The sequence below is a fragment of the Lactuca serriola genome, chromosome 4, assembly GCF_051521515.1.
Source record: "Lactuca serriola cultivar US96UC23 chromosome 4, Lser_US96UC23_V15, whole genome shotgun sequence".
In the NCBI taxonomy this organism is placed as follows: domain Eukaryota; kingdom Viridiplantae; phylum Streptophyta; class Magnoliopsida; order Asterales; family Asteraceae; genus Lactuca; species Lactuca serriola.
Genome location: NC_136411.1, coordinates 389351609 through 389374301, shown reverse-complemented (window position 1 = coordinate 389374301; position 22693 = coordinate 389351609). Strand labels below are relative to the sequence as shown.

General features: G+C 38.3%; 1 protein-coding gene across 1 annotated transcript; it reads left to right on the top strand.

Annotated features, from left to right (window-relative positions):
* Positions 1-19881: 19881 nt before the first annotated feature.
* LOC145099853 (uncharacterized) lies at positions 19882-20208 on the top strand. The gene has a single exon (XM_079037357.1). It carries the CDS (start codon positions 19882-19884, stop codon positions 20206-20208), a length of 327 nt encoding a protein of 108 aa, XP_078893483.1.
* The last annotated feature ends 2485 nt before the right edge of the window (positions 20209-22693 follow it).

The following is a 22693-nucleotide window of genomic DNA, read 5'->3' as shown; positions in this document are numbered from 1 at the left end:
AGAGGCTACCAATATTCTGGGAATAAGGATAGCGAGAAACAGTAGTAAAAGACTAATAGGACTTAGTCAGAATACTTACTTAGACAAGGTACTAAAGCGTTTTAGTATGGAGAATTCCAAGAAAGCGGAGTTACCAATCCAAAGCAATACTAAGTTGAGTAAGACTCAAAGTCCTAGTACCGATGCCGAGATAGCAGAAATGAGTTGTGTACCTTATGCTTCCACAGTTGGCTCGATCATGTATGCTATGACTTGTACTCGCCCTGATGTGGCCTTTGCTTTGAGCATGGTCCACAGATATCAAGGGAAACATGGTAGAGCGCATTAGACCCCAATCAAGAATATTCTTAAGTACCTTCGGAGGACCAAGGAATGGTTTCTAGTCCTCGGTGGGAGTGATGACTTAAGGGTGCGAGGGTATAGTGACGCCAATTTTCAGAAAGACTGAGATAATTACCGATCTCAGTCGGGCTGGGTCTTTACCCTAGATGGGGGAGCATTGACTTGGAAAAGTTCCAAGCAGGAGACCATAGTTGATTCAACATGCAAATCAGAGTACTTAGCAGCGAGAGAAGCATCAAAGGATGCAATATTGTTGAAGAACTTCATTGGAGACCTTGGATTTGTTCCAGCCGTAAAGGAGCCTGTGGAAATTTTATATGATAACGAAGGTGCGGTTGCCTTGACCAAGGAACCGAGGTATCATGGCAGATCCCGACATATCGACAGGAAATATCATTTTATTAGACATCGGGTGGAATAGGGACTTCTCATAGTGAAGAGGGTATCATCAGAGGATAACCCAGCAGATCCCCTTACGAAGGGACTGAGTAGGGTTAAGCATTTGCAGCATGCTAGGAGCATTGGGTTGAAGGAAGATATTAGTTTAGATTAGATAACTTCGAAACGTGTAATAGATAAATGTAATTAACATTTGACGATTAAATACATGAGTATTATTTATGAGTAAAGTTACTGTATTGTGTTAATTATTTACCTATTGTTTCACTTTGCATGTTTTGACTTCCTGAATAATAAGATTATTCGAACAGTCCATAGTCGCTTATACTTTGGAAGTAGGTATGGAAGAAGACTGTCATGAATTGGTTTGTAGACTGTCTAAAGTGTATTAGATATAGACAAAGTTTGATGCAACGTTAATGAGTGCTTATGAATAAGATTTGAGCATTGGATTAAAGCCATGCTTGCTGGAATCACTTCATGGAATTTATCACGGGTGATTGCAAGACGATAATATCATATAGTCTTTAAACCTAGATATATGGTTTATTTTTGCAAGTTGGTTGTGCATTGATAATGCATAAACGCATCAGTAACTTGATGTTATAAAATGCATTGTTGTGCATGATTTGATGAGTGAATGGTAAATGCATATAAGTTGAAGTTTATCTGTTGCTTTTATCCTAAGAGGGAAAAAGCGATATCTGGGCCCCTCGATGATTTAATTTGACTTATGTGCCAGGCCCGGTCAGGACTGAATTGATGTGTTCAATTGAGTTCTATGTCAAATAAATCAGAGATTGAGAAACAAACAACTGGACAATAAGTATGGCTATGTTCCATGTAATTGTACGCACGATATCTAGAACGGAGGACTGTACGATCCCTTATCTAAAGGACAGGTTATTGATAAGATCAAGAGTTTTGAGAACTGCGATTGCTAAGCAGATCCTAAAGTAATACTTGAATTTGTAGTTATTAGAATTATCCAAATGGGAGACTGTTGGAATAGTGTCTAAGTCCATAGCTATATTTGGTATGTACTTCACCCGGTTGTAGCATGGTCCTTTTGGGTTGCCTTCACCAAAACAACTTGACTGGATGAATAATGGAGAAAGAGGTTATTATGGTTTATTAATATATTATAAGAATAATATATTAAAGGAGAAATTATATTTATTTAATTAACATTGGTCAAGAATTAATTTTATGGTCAAATGAGGTTAATTGAATAAAGGGGACTGAACTTGTAATTATGTGATAGTTGCAAAGTTGGGTAAGGAAACTCTAGAGTATAGGTTGGACGAATTCTAAGGATAAGGCCTTAGGAATTCGTCGAAAGGGCTTCTAGAATTATCCTTGGGCTGCTTGGTGGCTAAGTAACCAGATAAGGATAATCATTGAAACCCTAATTCCCACACCTATATAGAGGACCCCTTGGGCATAAGATTTTTTCTACACTGAAACCCAAGAAGTCTTGGATTCGATTTTTCCCTTTCCCCTCTCTCTCTTGCTTAATCCAATTGCTTGTGGTGTTTGTGATTCATTATAGGCACAATATTTGGGGTGCTAAGGTTCTCAAAGCTTCAAGATCTACAAGCAACAATCAAGGTATTCATCTAACTTGTTTATTTGGTATTCAATTAGTTTTGTTGTATGCTAGATTAGGGTTTACAAGCTTTGGATAAATTTGCATGTACAATAAAGAAACCTAGATCCAAAGATTTAGTGTTTTGCATGTGCACATAGGATGTTCTTTTGCTCAAAACCCATCAGAAGTTTCTCATGCATTGTAAGCTTTTGAGCAAATATTCTATTTCATATTAATACTAAGTATCTTGCAAGTCATATCATTCTCTCTATTATTCTCATTGTTCTTAAGCTATCTTTACATTGTTCATACTCATTTTATCATACTTGAATACTTTGTTGGATTTCTTAGTTCAAGACAAGACTGGTTTACCATACTTGAATGGACTCGTAATATTAGTAACAAACATCGAGTTTAAGGTAATTCAAGGTTTGAATTTTCAAAGCTTGTCCGTACACTTATATTCTTGCACTCTCAGTCTATTTCCACCATCTGAATGCTACAGCCAAACCGTAGTCTTATAACAATTTCTACCATGGGCTACCCCTATGGTCTTTCCTTGCAATGCTATGGGCTACCCATATGGTCTTACAAGAAAGTGCCATGGTCTACCCCTATGGTCTTACAAGAAAGTATACAAGGATAGCAAGCAAGGTTGAACTGAGACGGACCCCTAGTATGCTAGACCCTGACAGGTGTTCAAGTCGTGCTTCGAATCCCAGAGCCTTCATCAGACAAGAACAAGTAGAAAGACCCCCACAAAAACCTCAATCTGAACCTAGCAACTAATCTGAAATTTGTGTCGCCGACACTGCGTCAAACCTTCAAACTTGATAACCTAGAATGCTCAACATCTACTTCCCTAATCACATCCAACTGTTGAACACCGCTTCTTATATACCCCAATTGAAAAACAACCAAAACCGTCTATCCTCATATCCTTGAATATGAAATTCCAAGATAACATGCACTTAAAATATTTCCATCTGACGAAGCAATTCTCCCCCACATGGATTTGGATAAACCTTGACAACTTCAAAACATTCAAATTTCCAAGCCAATGCAAATACTCCACTACATGGTTACTAAGAACCACACCTGTCATTACCAAGCATAAAGGAATCCAAATTCTTCAAAAAAAAAAAACTCAAGAGTTAGAATATAACTATAACCCATGACTACATAATCCCAATATTTCAAACACACACTTAAAACCTTATAATAATCGCAACCTAGACATAATTAAACCTTCCAAAATAAACCAAAGTAGATTAATACCCTATCCTTCAATAGGTTATACAAGATTACAACTGAAACAACAAACCCAATAGAACAAAAAGGATACTGATGACACCAACGAATGCTATATCGAACAAAACTGTAGAAAACCACTAACTCAAATCGTGGCTCTTGGGACTCCAGCTGTCTCATGCCGCTCATCCAGTAGTTGCCAAGTCAAAGGTTTCACATCCAAATCCAAACTATCGACTCTCAGAGGACAATCGAACTTAACATGGCTAGGATGACAAAAAAAGAAACATACCCATGAAGACTCCCTCGGACTACAGTCTCGACTGTAGTGACCATACTGATCGAACCTGAAACATCCAAAAACAGGCATGTAACAAATACGCAAATATGTCTAACCACAACTCCCACAAATCCACGAGTCTCTTGATATCTTTTCCGAATGCCCGGCACCAGATTCTTCTTGGATGATGCCACATATGCATGAGCCTGATCCTACCTTCTCTTCCGTTGTAGGGTCTCCAACACTATCTCTCCTGCCCTGGCTGCCTCCACCAAACAGGGAAGACTCTTATGACTCGAGATACTCACATGCTCCCGGATCTCCATCCTCAACATGTCGTGGTAGCAAGTCATCTTCAACATGTCGTCGTACCATCAACCCCTAGCATTTTCACGCAGGATACATGTCGTAAATCTAAACTTGCCCTCTGGTGGACAAAAGCTGGTGTGAAAGGTACTCTCTACATCAACAATCCAACGTATACTTATGATCGGATCCCTACTTGCAAAGAAATAAGGGGATCCACAAGCATCAAAATCTTTGAATGAAAGCTCCCAAACCTTGAGGAAATCGGCCTCCAAATCAATCTGAAGAACCCTAAGGCGCTCATCCATCATTGAAATCAGCTCATCCCTAAGTGAGCTAATCAAACCATACTCATCCTCCCCCATGAACCTTGAAATCTCAACATCTATGATGTTGCAAACAGGTTCCTCACTCACTATGAATCACCAACACTGAAGGTCGCCATCCTGAATATGAAAGATAATGGAAATATATATAAAAAAATGTATAGTGCAAACCCACACTATGCAAACCCACCTAAAAGTTTCCTGTTAATCCTGAAACACTCCTTGACCTAGGTATGGATCCTATGCTTTTAGTAGTATGGTCCTGACACTACCTTCCATACCTATCCATACTCATTCCATGGAATTTCCCAAGACCCCCAAGTCATATCACAATACTCCACTAAACTCCTCATGCATGTGCATAGGTCTAGCCATATGCCTAAAACCACATTTCCTAGACTCTTCCTTTAGGATCCTCTTCTCACTCACTACTATACTTCTAGAACCTCTATCAACACCGCCGATTGACTCGTGATTGAAAGTTATACACAATACATGATTAAACTATAGAATAAGTGACTATACCCTAAGTCCACAACCAGACGAGGAATAGGAAATAAGGCTAAATCACTCAATCTAAGGCTACACAAACTTGATCATATATAACTATGAAAAATACACCTAGAAAATAACATTACCAATCAAGACTTCAAACAACACATAATAAACAATTCCATATGCTATAAAGCATCGCGGAAGTCAGGAAATTCTATCACACTTCCTAAGTAGATGTACGCCTACATTCTAGCATGCATAGTAATTGATATCAAAAACTTATAATCAAATGAGTATATCAGAAATTACTTACTTCCTAAGCTTCGGCCTACTGTATGCACCGCATCCTCCATTTGCTTATGAAATCATTTTAGAAAATCGTTCTTGAATAAAAGCATGTGCTTTTCAAAAAAAAAACTCATTTAGAAAATCTCTTAGTCCTCAGTTTGAGTTCAGACACACCACAAGGTGCGCCCGAATCTCTCAAATCGAGGCTCTTATACCAAATTGTTACGTCCCAAAAATTACAAAGAGATTTTTCAATTTCAAAATATTGAAACCAAGTTAAACCTTTGTTTTGAAATCATCAGGTAACATTCATTTGATTAAATCCATACAATATCAAAGTTAGTTTACAAAACCGCAGAAATGAATATCTTCGATGCATGTGTATAGTCCACCAGAGCTCTTCTTATGAACAACTTGCAAAAATGTTTAATCCACAACTATAAGCATAAAGCTTAGTGAGTTCCCCAATATACCACGTATTCCATCATACATACAATGCATCCACACAAGAGTTCGGCCCTAGTGTCGAACAGTCCAATCTCCTATCCACATAATCATACCTAACAAACATACATGAAGTAATGGGTCTGATCCAACCCCAAGTGAATGTTATGGGCTAATTCATAGTCTTACATCTTGCCATGGGCTATCCCAGTGGTCTTTCCTTATAATGCCATGGGCTACCCCCATGGTCTACCCCTTCAATGCCATGCGCTACCTCGATGGTCTTACAAACAAGTGTCATGGGCTACTCCATGGTCTTTTTTTGCAAGGAACAAATTCATATGTAATCAGGCATCAGATAGATAGTTGAACAAATGATCCACATGAGAGCGAAAAATCAGACAATAACATCACAAATAAGCATACTAAGAGTTCTCAGGATATCCAACTTAGACTGCATAGAACCCAAGTTATATTTACCAGATAATCATATATCATATATTCATATCATATTCTAACATAGTGCATTTCCTTGGAAACTAGCCTTCCCTAGTTACACTACCCTTGACCACTTCTCAATTAAGTCCTTCGCTGATCAGTCATACATAATCCTGATAACTGGCCTAATCCAATTACCTTATTTAAACATAACTCTTATTAGTACCATATGATCAATAGGAGAGACCCTACTAGTCTAGCATACAACGACACTAAGTGTCCCATACTACATATATATACAAAGGAGTTATGTCAACGAATAACATACATTTTCTCTAACAGAACCTCTATCCTAACATGTAATGGACATACAATAGGATACACGGCATAGTGAGAAACTCGCCTGATTAGCAGAACCGAAGAAGCACAACAACACTCTAACTCCTTACACTGATAAATCCATTGAACCGACTAACACCTAAAACAGATAAATCCTTAATTAACATCTGAATCCTCCAAGTTTCACGCAAAGTCAAACTGGTCAAAGTCGATGGTTAAATGCCCACAAAGTAAACGGTTAACCTAGTCGAAGTCAACGTCACATCGTGACCATTCCTTGGTAACGTTATGGGGAAGTAGAGGCAGAACAGTCACGATGATGGTTTTTGTCACGACGTAACCATTCCTTGGTCACATCGTGACGACTGCCAAAGGCTACATTTTTGCATTAAGGAATTAATCTGTTAAGTCCTTTAATCTAACTTTCTAGAAGGTTTCCTTGCCTTCTAATGAGCCATAAAATATCCTTAATTTATGGACATGCATGTCCAATGCATGTCCTTCCACACGAGATGAACCAAAAATATGGAAACTTGGAGACTTACTCAACTCCAGAAGGTGCACCAATAGATGTAGACAAGCTTGCTAGATGATCCTTTGTTCAACGAAGTCCTCCTTCAACCTTAATATGCCAATACACCATTAGAGATCTCAAAATGCAAGGGAAGACGCTAAGGTTTCACTGATAGAGGTTTGAGGATGAGAAGGAACCCTAGGTCATGAGTTAATGGCTTAAATATGGGAGAAACCCTAAAAATTATGGGCTTGGGATACATCTGCTTGTCACATTGTGACCATCTTTTCGTCACGTCATGACAAGCATCCCGGATATGTGTTTTGCATTTGGGATTCCACGTTGTGACACCCTTCATGTCACATCGTGGCGCATGGTTTTCCTCAAAAGCCATGCATTTGTCTCCTTTATACCATCTACTGGTCCAATATGGGAAACTGGTGTTACATCTATTAATGAGTTAAGTTATGTATCCTTTAAGTCAAAAGCAAATGGATATAATTGTGAGGCTTGTTAATGCCTTCATGTCCATATACAAATCACTAACAGGTTTAGAACGAAGAAGTTATGATTGTTTGAAGGTGGAATGGAATATGAGAAATGTGTCACTAAGACATGGTTAGCTTCACAACCCAATCTGATAAAATTAGGTTTCTGCCCATATTTAAGGGCTCTACCTCTGTGTTTTAAGTCATCTTGCATATGTGACCAGGGCTGTAAACGAACTGAACGTTTAATGAACTGTTTGTGAACCGTTCGGATGGAAGTTCGTTTACATTCGTTTATTTAATAAATGAATGAACATGAACACAAATTCTCGTTCGTTTAATTACACGAACGAACATGAACAATGATCTCGTTCGTTCAGTTATGTTTGTGAACGTTTGTTTATATTGTTCATTTACGTTTGTTTATGTTCGTTCATATAAGTTCCTTTTATCTTTATATATGTTTAATTGTGTTTTATTACATTACTATATTATATGTTCATATATTTTTGTTTATCTTTGTTTGTTTATGTTCGTTTAGCATGTTCACGAACATAAAAGAACGAACATGAACAATGTAAGTTGTTAAATGAACGAACATGAACACGAAAACTCATTTGTTTAACCGTTCGTGTTTGTTCATTTGTTCGTTTAACTTAAACGAACGGACATGAATAAGCCTCGTTCGTATTCGTTCGGTTCGTTTACAGCCATATCTGTGACATCCCCAATTTCACGGCCAGAAAAGTCTGATTTTTTTATGCTTATTTAAAATCAGAGTATCCTTTTTGAAGAATAATATTACAAAATTTGTTCCCAAAAACATGATAATGATTTTATCAAATCATTTCCAAAGAAATGTATTTTATTCATATTAATAACGTTGGGATGCCATCAACAATATAGTACATAAGCATAAACGAAGATAATACAGGCCATATAAACATCTATCATTCTACTGGCCTATAATCCATAAATCTCTCACCTTATCATCACACATGTGCTCTCATGCCACTACCTATAATACAAGAAACTAAGTCGTTCAGGCTTCGGAACCTGGTGAGCATATAGGGTTTTGAACCCATAATAATTAAGTTCGTTTAATTATATATCATCAAATCATTCAACCAAATTACTCATTCCCGTTATCCTCACTTTTTGACCCCAAAACATCTCATTCAAGGGACCTATCCTAAGGATTATATTCGGGATAGAAAATAATGTATATGGTATTCTTTAGAAATATATGTCAATAAGGCAACCATAGGGGGATGGAGTACAGCTGGTGAACACTTAGTTCAAAAGCATCCACCGGTTGCGAGCCTGCTACCGTTCCACTGGACTATCTAGAATAGTCTGTGATCGTCATCTATACTCCTCTAGACGACTGGATCATCTTTAAAGTCATGGCCTCTCATTATCTATTTCATCTTTCATCTCTCATAATCTATATCATCTTTCATCTACCCATTTTTACCCCTTATATCATCTTTCATCTTTCATCTTTTGCTTCTAGAAATTGACTAGTCCTTTGACATAACCTAGTTTCATTATTATTAAGTCTTAGTCAAATATTTTATTTGACTGAAATTAGTTTAGACCTATCAATAATTCCAATGAATACTGGTAGCTCTATCAAATAAGGATCAACCAGACATGACCGTTGGGTGGCAGGACCATTTTGGCGTATAGCATTTCTGGAATCCAAAAATCAAGCCCACATGACCATTCTAGACATCTCTCCTGTAAGTATATCAATAAGCATTATGACTTGGGACCACTGATAAATCTTATTTATAGGTTCACGAGAACGAATTATGACTATAAATATAAGTCACACTTAAAGTGCAGTAAGTGCAAATTAACTTACATGAACTTTTAGCAAAAATTTGGGAATTCCACTGGCAGAATCTCGACCTAAAAGCTCCTTTTATTTGGGCTCCTAGATACCTCAAAGCCTCACAAATATTTATAGGATTTTTAGGAGGCTCTCACGTCGTGATACATGGCCTGTCACGTCGTGACCTGGTGTAGGCAGCAAGGCTTCGCCTCTGGTGCTGACATGTGGCACCGGACGCGGGTAAAACTGCAGATCTTCAAAAATCCATAAATTTTGCATACAAGCTCCATTTTTGATGTTATTTATATCCACCTGTAGGTATATCTGAGTACTAGAACTTTACTTTTGACCCCGTTGGCTAATTCTCTAATGGTCTTAAATTTAACAGTCTAAGAAGATTACACTGCTAATGACTGTGCAAAATTCATAATTCTACAAACGGAATCCGTTTTTGACTGTCTTTTTTATCATTGAACTCATATTAACCAAATATTAAATTCTTGTTTAGATCATTTTGGCTAAAGATCGACCGGTCAAAAATTCAATTTTTGTGCCCGCACTGTTGCGCTGAAACTTTGAAAAATCATAACTTCCTCTACTGAAGTCAGATTTGGACGTTCTCTATATGCACGCTCTCGGTTTAACGAATAATATGAATTTCATTTATATCACTAAGGCTAAAAATTAATTTATCAAAAATTTACATTTTACGATGCGTAGAGTCATGCTAGTTTAATCGTGAAACTTTGAAGAAGCAAACTTCTTCATACAAAGTTAGATTTCAACGTTCTTTATGTGTAAGGAATCCTTGTAATATATAATATAACTTTGGTTAAGATTAGTTATCCTAAATAATCTTCTATTAAAAAGTAACTTTAGACATTTATTATATCTTAATTGATTAGCCCGAATCTATGGGTGTTACAACAGCCTCCATCATATCAAGAGCTCCTTGGGAGCAAACCCTAGCCTCCATTTTCATAGATTGAGTTCCTCCTCTCTCTCCTCTCATCCATAATCTTGTGATTTTTTTTAGAGTGTTGGGTAATTAGAAGACATGGTTTTGAAGCTTTACAACTAAAGAGATCAGCTCTCATTCCAATTATGCACTTTTGTAAATCATAAAGTTCCAGTTTTAGTGTGTTTCTTCATTTGAACTTTGATTACTTTGTGTTATGGCCATTTTAATGAATTTTGGTCCCTTTGAGGCTTCTTCCATAGAATTTGAAGAACTCTTGAGCTTTTGATTGATTTTTAGGTTTATGGTTTAGACTTATATTGATTAAATTTACGGAATGGAATATGTTCTTTCAATTTATGTGTATCGTCTTTGTGGTTAAACTTGTAAAAAATAATTTGTGGCTAATTTCATAAGATTTTTTTCTATGTTAGACAAAAACAATCTGATTTTAAAATTTTATGTTATTTTAAATTGTCTTTTTACCAACGAAAAAATTGTCACTAAATTAAACACACATTAATCCAGTAATCAGTCGACAATAAAGCATGTCGGTAATCCGTTGCAAAATTTCACAAAATACTATCTGTTTGAATTCTGGTTCATCAGTTTTCCATCAGAGAAAACATATAAATCATTATTTTGTAAATTCATCGGAATTTACCAACAAACAGTCTTTCGGTAAAGTGTCACAAATCCGTCGGAAAAAAGTATACACTTTTTTTTTCTAATTGATTTTTTCTGTGGAAATTTTGTTGATAAACCACGTTCCGACATATTACTGACTGAAACAACCCTCATAAATTTGACTATTTTCTAATAGCGTTTCCACATTCCAGTATATCTAACATGTCTAAAAACACAACTATAATGTGTATTAATAAAATCTAGGAATAATGACTTAAAAGGATAATATATTTTTTTATTTATATGCATTTGGTCACTAAGTTTTTTTCGTCCGCATTTGCTCATTCAACTTGTTTAATTGTACACATTCAGTCCTTATGACCGACTACTCCAAGTAAACCGGAAAAAATGACTTAATGGGTTGTAACGTCCCAAAACTTAGAACACAAAATTTTGTTTTTATATTAAATAAACCATCAACCAAACATGTTTATAAAAACCATAAAGTGATCAGATTATATCAATAATTATCCAAAAATACATCAAAGTTAAATAAGCGAAAAATCATGGTGTTTGCAATACGATCATCCTAAGCCCTTACCCTTCGAACTGGAAGTACCTGAAACAAAAATTGAAAACCATAAGCACAAAGCTTAGCGATTTACCCAAAATACTCCACACCATACATACAATGGGCCATTCCCGCCGTCCATCGGGCCCCGTCGGATTCATATCTATTAGTAACATGCAATGGCCCCGCCCAACACACTCATCAGGCCCCACCTGGCATCGGGCCCTGTCCGACTTACATACAACACATGCAAGGGTCATACAGCCAGCTAATATACAAATAACAATAATTCATGGGCCGACATTGGTACCTTCGACTTGCCAAACACTACGAGGAGACTCACATCAATCTACTGACAATCAAATAGATGCTCGGACTGCTGATGTAGAAAATCCCCACACTAAATATGACAAATAATAACCTAATTAATAATTGGGTCATAAACCATAACCAAGAGCCCAAATCCATAATCCCGACTCTTAGGGTAAAAGACCATTTTACCCCTCAAGGCTAAATTCACTCAATCGAAGCCAAAACCCTTAAAATGGCCCAAAAAGCATCTTATATACACTCCACAAAATCAGGTTGACCACAAACGAACTTTAAACCCAATACTCGCAGCATACTCAGAAGTACGCCTCTTGTACTGGTTAGTGCCCAAATTCATATTCAAATGTCTTAATCCCTTAAGACCTTAACGTCCAAGCCTTAGATATACATCTAAATAAGATCTTTATCCATAAAGCTGTCAACTTTACTCACTTTCATGTCTTAATGGGACCCAACACTAAACCCTAGGTCCAAAACTTCATAAAAAGGCCAACACTCAAGCATAGGTGAACTTTAATCCTTAAGTTCCGATTTTTATGACTCTATGCAATCCAAAATGTTGAAAAGGACAGCTCAAATGGTCTGGAGTAGTCCATACTCCATAAGACCAAGGTTTTGGGATACATAAGTGCATAAACAAGGACATAATGAGATCTAGAATAAAGAACCCCAAGGTATGAACTTGATACCATATAATGATGTACAAGATGATGTATAATCCAGATCCAAGGGCTTGAATGCACCACTCCTTCGAATAACTTCCTTCACCACCAAGAACTACCAAGACCCAACACAAAATCACAATAAGGCTCAAAAACTCCCAAAAGAGGGCTAGGGTTTCATGGGATATCCTCTAGTTTAAGGAAGCTGATGAGGGGGCAGCCCCAGGCTCCATAATGATGCTTAAATAGTGTCCAAACCCTAAATATTAGGCTTCCCCCATGAGCATGTACGTCCTGCGTACTGGACGTATGCCCACGTATGTGCTCCATACCAAAATTTTCATTTGACCCTCGTGGGACGAAATTTAAAAGCTATAGTTAAACTAAAGGATTGAAATTAAAAATACCTTAAATTAGGTGTTACAATTCTCCCCCAATAGAATTAGACTTCGTCCTCGAAGTCTGCCGCTGCAAATAACTCTGGCTAATTCTCCCTTATCTCGTCCTTAGGCTCCCACGTCCAATCTGAACCCTTTTGATGTTGCCATTGCACCTTCAAGAGATCCACACTCTTGTTTTGCAGAGTCTTCATCCTCCTATCAAGGATCGCCATTGTTCTCTTTATATAATTCAGGCGTTCATCCACCAGAATATCCTCCAATGGAACCACTGCAGAATTATCAACCAAACATTTCCGCAGTTCAGTGACATAAAAGGTGTTATGGATCTGACTAAGCTCCTCTGGCAAATCCATACAGTACACAACCCTTCCCACTCAGGCTAACACACTGAAAGGACCAATATGCCTGGGGCCTAGATTACCCTGTTTCCTGAATCGGATGATACCTTTCTAAGGTGACACCTTCAGGAGTACCATGTTCTCAACATGGAACTCTAAGTATGATCGGTGTCTATCTGCGTAACTCTTATGTCGTCTCTGTGCTATCTGAAGTCTACTGCAAACCTGCTGAATGAGTTTCGTCTGTTTGAGTGCCACCTGCATACTCCCCATAACTCGCTGATCGACCTCACCCCAACATATCGAGGTCCTACACTTCCTCTCGTAGAGCATCTCAAAAGGAGGTCGATCATGCTGGCATGATAACTGTTGTTATACGAAAACTCCGCCAAAGGAAGATAAGTATCCCAAATCCCGCCAAAATCCAGTACACATGCCAAAAGCATGTCCTCGAATGTCTATATAGTCCGCTCTCTCTGACCATCATTATGCGGGTGGAAAGCCATGCTGAAGTGCAAACGAGTACCTAATTCCTCATGGAATCTCTTCCAAAACCTGGAAGCAAACTGAACATCCCTATTAGAAACCACAGAAATTGGCACCCCTTGTCCTGGCAAAACCTCTAGAATACAGATGTCGGCCAATTTCTCAGCCGCAATACTCTTTTGGTCTGGGATAAATGTGTGCTCTTGGTTAATCGATCCATGATGAACCATATCGGATCCACTATGCATGCCATACGAGGTAACTTCGTGATAAAATCCATCGTAATCTCTTCCCGTTTCCAAACGGGGACACCTAACGACTCTATTTTTCCGTGTGGTCATTGATGCTCGGCCTTGACTTTCCTGTAAGTCAAGCACCTCTCCACATACCAGGCCACATCCCGCTTCATGCATGGCCACAAATAGTCAAGCCGAAGGTCTCTATATATTTTTGTCACTCCGGGATGAATAGAGAACCTCGACTTGTGTGCATCCTCCATCAAAACTTGAAGTGCAACACCCTAATATGGAACCCACACCATCCGATGAAGGGTCAATAATCCCTGATTGTCATAATCAAAAGAAGGCACCTGACCCACTATGCACTCACTTTTCCGATGTTCTTCCTTCATAGCCTCAACTTGAGTCTCTCGAATCTGCTCTAAGAGTGGGGTAATCACGGTCATCCTCAAACATACATCCTTGATTGGGGAAGTAACTTCCTTACAACTGAGGGAATCTTCCACCATATTGGCCTTCCCGGGTGATAAAGGATCTCATAATCATAATCCTACACCACATCCAACCATTTACGTTGCCTTATGTTTAGATTCAACTGATCCATCAGATACCTCAGACTCTTGTGATCCATGTAAATTGTACAATGGACCCCATAGAGGTAATGTCGCCAAATATTAAGCGCAAAAACCATAGCCCTCAACTCCAAATGATGCCTAAGGTAGTTTGCCTCGTGACACTTTAGTTTTCTCGAAGCATATGCAATCACATTACTCTGTTGCGTCAAAATTGCACCCAAACTCATGATCGACGCATCACAGTATACCATAAAATCCTTGACACCCTCAGGCAAGGTTAGAATTGGCGCCTCACATAATCTTTACCTCAGAATCTCAAAAACTACCTGTTTCTCAGGCCCCCAATGAAATGTAATAGTCTTCTTCATCAAACGGGTCAAAGGAATTGCTATCTTGGAGAAATCCTAAATAAATCCCCGATAGTAACCTGCTAAATCCAAGGAAACTCCAAATCTTGGCTGGAGACCTCGGAACCTCCCACGTCACCACTACCTCAACCTTGGCCGGATCGACTAGAATACCATTCTGGTTGACGAGGTGTTCTAAAAACTGCACCTCACGCATCCTAAACTCACACTTGGAGAACTTCATATATAACTTCTCCCTCCTCAAAGTCTCCAATAACCCTCTCAGATGCTCCTCATGTTGTTCTTGAGTCATGGAGTAGACCAGGATGTCATCAATAAACACAATCATAGACAAATCCAACATAGGCATGAATACGTGATTCATGATATCCATGAATGCAGCTGGAGCATTAGTGAGCCCGAATAGTATCACCACTAACTCGTAATGACCATAACGGGTTCGGAAGGTCGTCTTCTGTGTATCCTCCTATCTGAACCTCATCTAGTGATAACTTGAATGCATATCTATGTTGGAAAACCAAGATGCTCCATAAAGCTAGTCAAATAAATCGTCGATCATCGGAAGTGGATAACGTTCTTCACTGTTAGCTTATTCAGCTCCTGGTAGTCGATACATATCCAATGCAACCCATCATTTTCTTTACAAACAAGATTGGCTCTCCCCATGGTGAACTACTAGGCCAAATAAATCCTTTGTCCAACAGCTCCTGCAGTTGTGTAGTCAACTCCTGCATCTTTGGCGGTGCTAACGGATAATGTGCTTTGGCTATCGGAGCCGCACCTGGAACCAAGTCAATCCAAAACTCCACTTACTTCTATGTAGGCACTCCAGGAAAATCCTCCAGGAACACATCCGGGTACTCCCGAACAATCAGTACATCACACATAAACACCTTATCCATCTCCCGGGTATCCATCACATAAGCCATAAATCCAAAACAACCCTGTTGAAGATAACACCTGACCCTAGTTGATGAATAGATAGTTGGTCTACACTGAACACCCTCTCCCTGAATCACTAAATCTACCCCACTTGGTGTCTGAATACGTACCAACAAATGCTCATAATCAATCATTAACCTATTGGGCTCAAGCAATCCATCCCCACAATAACCTTGCTCTTGCATAGGGGAATGGGAACCAAATCAATCGGATACCGGTCACTAAAAAAATCCAATATGCATCCCCGTTGAACCCTCGATACTTGCACAGGACGATCATAAACAATATTAACCTATAACGGAAAATCCATCTCCCACGAATCATGAATAAACCTCTTGCTAAGTGCAAGAGATACAAAGGATTGGGTAGCCCCCGAATCAAACAAAACCAAAGCGGGGATACCGTTCACAAGGAATGACCCTATTAGAAAAACACAAATAATAAGCAAGTAAATAAAAATAAATAAAGAGATAAAGGAGAAGATACATACGCATCACCACATATGGTACCGCACGAGCGTCCTCAACTGTTAGATGAAATGCTCTGCTCCTCACAACAGGCACCTCCGCCTTGCCCTTTCGGCCATTCGTGATCCTCAAGTTCACTGGAGCGGGCGCATAAATTGGTCCTACCACTGCTAAACTTGGGCAGTTAGCTTTATTGTGGCTCCTCTGACTACAATGGAATCAAATCAGATCAGATACCTAGGTGTGGTGGTGGCAGTGCAAACCCTGCTGAAGTGTCCAATCCTTCTGCACTTGTGTAGTTCGTATGAATCGAGTAAACAAAATGAAATCAGAGTATGAGTGGAATCTAGAACACAAGTCTTAAATAAAATCTATTTGGCTCAATTAACACTTCTGAAAGATACAAGAGTGTTGTAGAGTAAAGAGCACGAAGTGCCAAAAAGTTACTCTATCTCTAGTACTTATACCTATTTATAGGAATGATAGAAGAAAGAAAAAAGTACATAAGGGTGTAAACATGAAAGCTTTGAAATCTAACCAAGCCTTATGATATAGATACATTCTAATCTAACATACAAACTTCGAATCTTAACAAGCTACAAATGACTTCGACACCTCACAACTAAATTCAAACTCAACATTCTCCCCCTTTGTGAGCAGTGTTGAACTTAAGTCATTAACAACTTTGTAGCTTGATGAATTACCCTACGGATATTAGTACACCATACAATTATCTTTCGAACTTCAATAATATCTCTTGGATTATTCTTCTTGCAATTACTGATATGAATTAGAAGATTCGTATACTGTGAATTCGTATACTTCTCAACATCACATAAGTGAAAAAAAATTGTCGACTTGTTATTCTTGTTCTTCCCAAAAAACACCATAGTGAAAGGCTTAAAAATTATCTCCCCATCATCAAAATGTTGGATTAGGTGTCTAAGCTCATAACGATAATTGTTATGTACTTGATTAGTAACATGGTCATTTTGGGTTGCCTTAATCCTAGCAACTTGACAAGATGATTTTGGAGAGAGAGGTTGATAAATGATTTATTAATGTATTATGAAAATAATATATTAATTAGAAATCATGTTATTTAATTAGTATCTAATCAGAAATAAATTTTGGGATTAAAGGAACTGATTAAAAGAACAGGGGCTGTTTTGGAAATCATTGATAGCTGTAAAAATGGGCTAATGGACTCCTTAATTAGGAGTGGACGAAATTCTATAGGGACGCCCTATAGATTTTGTCCAAGGCTTCTAGTGGGAGGGCCATGGGTTGCTTAAGCCTTAAGAAGGAAATTAGGGTTTCCTCCAGAAACCCTAGCAGCCCTCAGCTATATAAGGAACCCTTAGGCTTAGGATTTTCGACAAATTCTTGCTTCTAGAGAACTCTAGCCGAAATTCTAAGAGCTTCCTCCTCTCTCCTTCTCATCTTCTTGCTAGTGGTGTTTGTGAGCCATCAGTCGTGTAGCATTTGAGGCACTAAGCTTTCAAGAGTCAAGGATCTACAAGGAACACTTGTTATTACTACATAACAAGCAAGGTAGACTCAAAACCCTTTGGTTATATGATTTTCGAAAATTGTATGCTAGATCTAGGGTTTATTGCTTTAGTATTCAATTGCATGTTCAACTAGTGAAAACCGTAGATTCAAAGCAATTAGGGTTGCATGAACACATAGTTTGTTGTTTTGCTTGTAACCCATCAATGGTATCAGAGCCTAAGATGTTTTTCAGTTGCGTTTGATGCATATGTGAATTGTCCAAAGGAGGAGGGAACAAATTCGTCAAAATGTTCATTAGAATCGACAAGTTCCATAAGGGGCTTGACGAGTTTAATGCAAAAACTCGAAGAGTCGGGCTGTCAGATCCCCGATTTTTCGAGTTTGATATCTTTGTTTCATTAGGATAATTTCCAAATTCGTTTTAATTGTTTAAAATTGAATTTTCTGTAAATATAAATCTATATCCTTATCAAATTAAGAGATTTGGTCAAAATATTGATAATGACAAAATTATTTGAATAATTTAATTATTTAAAAGTTTATCTAGTATTTTTGAAAAGTTTCAAAAATAACCCTTTGGTTTCGGAATTTAAAATTTAATTAAAAGTTTAATTTTGAAATCTTAAATTCTAGAACCCTAGTATTTTAAAAGTTTAAAATACACCCTTATACTATTATAAGATTAAAAGCTTAATTTATATATATGTATAAGAAAAGTCAGTCTTACCATTAGTAGGCCTCATTCACGAAGTTGGTCTATAATGATGTTTAAGGAAGCATCCTATAAAATGATCGCCATTGGGTATCCATTCTTACCCACCGCACTCTTGACTAGTGGAGGGTCGTTAGCCGAATGGGTAGGATAGGATATTAATTTCTCGTTAATAAGTATAATGATAAATGTAAAGTAGCTAAATGTTTTTATAAATTCCTAATCTTAGTTATTTTAGGAAAATGTGAATTTGATGCTAATCCATGAAATTTCACATTGCACTTTGTCAAGTCGTTAGTGGAGCGTGTGTGGTTGACCGGCACACTAACTTGGACTAAAAAAGGGTGGAGATGGGTAGCTGGTAAATTATCATTGATCAATGGAGCGTGTGTGGTTAACCGGAACATTGATTAGGTGGTAAATGAAATCGAGAGTACCAAGGTAATTTGCATGGTTATTCACACCTTATTTGTGATTCTCGGTATCCCAGTCACAAACTTGAAGGGCATAATTGAGATTAAACATGGCATTGAATAGTTCAATGAATCTCAAAATATCTAGGAATTTCATTTCATTCTAAACCTAATTCATTTAAAATTTCGTTTCCATGGTGGAATTGGTAAATTGTCATTTACCTACGTTCAAATAATTTACAATTGGATTACGACATCCCTTTTCTGAATTGTGAATTATTGTGTTGGGTCATAGCCTTAATATTTTATTTTGGGTGTTATATTAAGGATTTCCAATCTAATCAAAACTTATCTTTCTTCTTTTACAGATGTCAACCTCAAACAACGCTTCTGGATCCTCCTCCTCCAACAACAACAACAACTCCTTGAACTTTTTCTCATTTTTGAACATTTGTGCGAAGGTCACATTGGATGGTTCCAATTTCAATGATTAGATCTGAAACATCTGAATGGCCTTGCGTTACGAGGACAAGGAATATGTACTCGACAAACAGTTGAACGAGATAGACGGAACCAAAGCTACTCCTGAAGAAATGGCTGAGTATAGGGCCCAATGCAAGGATGCTACTAAGGTGTCTTGCATTATGGTGGTGACTATGACTCTTGGGCTACAACGGTTTTATGAGGACTATTGGCCTTACGACATGTGCCTAGACTTGATGGAGAAGTGCCGTCAAAGTGCTCGTCAAGAAAGGTATGGGATAGTCAGGTCACTCATAACCACCACGATGAAGGATGGATATTCCGTCACGAGCCACCTGCAACGCATGTAGAGATATGTGGATCATTTACTCCAGCTGAATGTGAACTTCAATGAGGAGCTGGCTATTGACATAGTCTTGCACTCATTGCGCCCATGCTATGACCAAGTTGAAGATGACTTATCATTTGAGCAAAGAGGAAGTTACATTGAGTAAACTTCAAGGCTTGCTGAGAACCGCTGAAAGTGGATTGAAAGGAAAAGCTGTTGAATCCACTCATACTGCTGCTGCTCCAGTCCTAGCTATTGGACAAGGAAAGGGGAAAAAGAGGAAAGCTACCTCAAAGCAAAATTGGAATGGAAAGTCTCATGATGGGTCTTCTGGTAGTGGATCCAAAGGAAAAACCAATTCTGCTCCTCCTGCCTCAGATCCAAAGGATGCAACGTGCCTCTACTGCCAAGAAAAAGGGCATTGGAAGAGAAGCTGCCCCAAGTACCAGTAGGAAATTAAAGATGGAAAGATCAAGCCTACCTCGACAGGTATTTGCACTATTTTGTCTAAAAAATCATCGCATTCTAGTTCTTGGGTCCTTGATACAGGACGTGGTTTTCACATTTGCTCTGACTTGCAGGGACTAAGAGAAAGTAGCAATTTGGAGCTTAAGAAGATGAACTTGATAATGGGCAATAGGAGATCATCACCTGTTACCAAGATCGGCATGTATTCTTTAAAGCTTAATGGTGGATTATGTTTAGACTTGAATAATTGTTGCTACTCGTTAGAAATGAAGAGGAATATTATTTCTTTTCATGGTTTGTACAGAAAAGGCTTTAGATATTCTTTTAATAATGAGAATGAATCTATTACTGCTTATTATAATGGTGTATTTTATTTTGAAGCATTGCCTTGTGATGGTGTATATGAAACTATGATGGTTGTAGACAATTTAGGAAATAGTTTGTTGCACATTGATACGTCTAATGGTTTAGACAAAGCATGCTTGTGGCATTGCCGTCTTGGACATGTTAACAAGAAGCGCATTGCCCAACTCCAAAAGGATGGAGTGTTTGAATCATTTGACCTTAGGTCTGATGAAACGTGCAAGTCTTGTTTGCTTGAAAAGATGACTAAATCACCTTTCACTAATTCATGTGAAAGAGGTGAGGAATTTTTGGATCTCATACACACCGGTGTGTGTGGGCCCTTCAGATCCACCATAAGGGATGCGAATCGATTTTATGTGACTTTTACAGAAGATTATAGCAGATATGGATATATCTACTTAATCAAGCATAAGTCAGGAACCTTTGAAAAGTTCAAAGAGTTCAAACATGAAGTTGAAAATGAATTGGGCAAGAAGATCAAGATGCTCAGATTCGATAGGGGCAGTGAGTATCTTTGTATCGAGTTCCATGACTACCTCAAGGAATGTGGAATTGTTTCACAACTGACACCTCCTAGGACACCACAACTGAATGGTGTGGCTAAGAGGCGTAATCAAACATTGTTGGACATGGTTCGTTCCATGATGATACGAGCTTCACTTCCGATATTGTTCTGGGGTAGGCCTTAAAGACTGCCGCCCATATCGTTAATCTAGTTCCAACAAAGTAGGTTTCTAAAACACCTCACGAGATGTGGACATGGAAGGTTCCCTCGTTGGCACATATCAAGGTTTGGGGTTATGAAGCGTTCATTCAACGAGAGACTCAAAACAAGCTTGAACCTCGAAGTGAGCGGTGTATTTTCATCGGCTACCCACATAAGTCCTTTGGATATCCTTTCTACAGACCTAGTGAGAATGTGGTCATCATAACACGAAGGGAGTTTTCTGCAAGAGGGACCTCAAATGCAAAGAGGACAGAGATAGTATAATTGATCTTGAAGAAATTCAAGATTCAAGCGATGAAGGAACCTCTAACACTAGTAATCAACCAGAGGAAAAAATTCTTTTGAACCAATTGAAGAATCGTTACCTCTTAGGCGTTCTAGTAGGGGTAGCGTTTCGCCTGTGTTATATGGTTTCCATATAATTGCAGAATGTGCTATGTTTATTAGTGATAGTACGCTGATAAATTTAGATGTACTTGCTAACTACAAGAAAGACATGGCGGGCCCTGAGTCTGCCAAATGGAATGAGGCAATGGATAGCGAGATCCAGTCCATGTATGACAATCAAGTTTGGAACTTGGTTGACAATGTACCAGGTCGCAAGACAGTTGGGTGCAAATGGATCTTCAAGAAGAAAACCGACATGGATGGAAAGGTGCACACGTTCAAGGCACGACTGGTTACGAAGGGGTTTACGCAAACCCCGAGGGGTTGACTATGATGAGACCTTCTCACTAGTAGGCAAGATTAAGTCTATTAGGGTTATGTTAGCCATAGTTGCGTTTCATGATTATGAAATCTGGCAGATAGATGTTAAAACCACCTTCCTTAATAGGAAGTTGGCTGAAGATGTTTACATGTGTCATCCAGAAGGTTTTGTGGATGCTAAATACCCCACTAGAGTGTGTAAGCTTGAGAAATCAATCTATGGATTGAACCAAGCTTCTCGCAGATGGAATATTTGCTTTGATAAGAAGGTCAAAGAGTTTGGCTTCTCTGGGAGCAAGGATGAGTCTTGTGTATATCTCAAAGCTAGTGGGAGTATAGTTATCTTTCTAGTACTATATGTTGATGACATACTGCTCATAGGAAACGACGTTCCAACGCTGTAGGAAGTTAAGTCCTGGCTTGGAAAGTGTTTCGATAGGAAGGATCTAGGAGAGGCTACCTATATTATGGGAATAAGGATTTTGAGAAATAGGAATAGTAGAGTAATTAGACTTAGTCAAAGTACTTACTTGGATAAAGTGTTAAAGCGTTTTAGCATGGAGAATTCCAAGAAGGGAATGTAACCTATCTAGAGCAATACCAAGCCGAGTAAGACTCAGAGTCCCAGTAACGATGCCAAGATGGCAGAAATGAGTCGAGTTCCATAT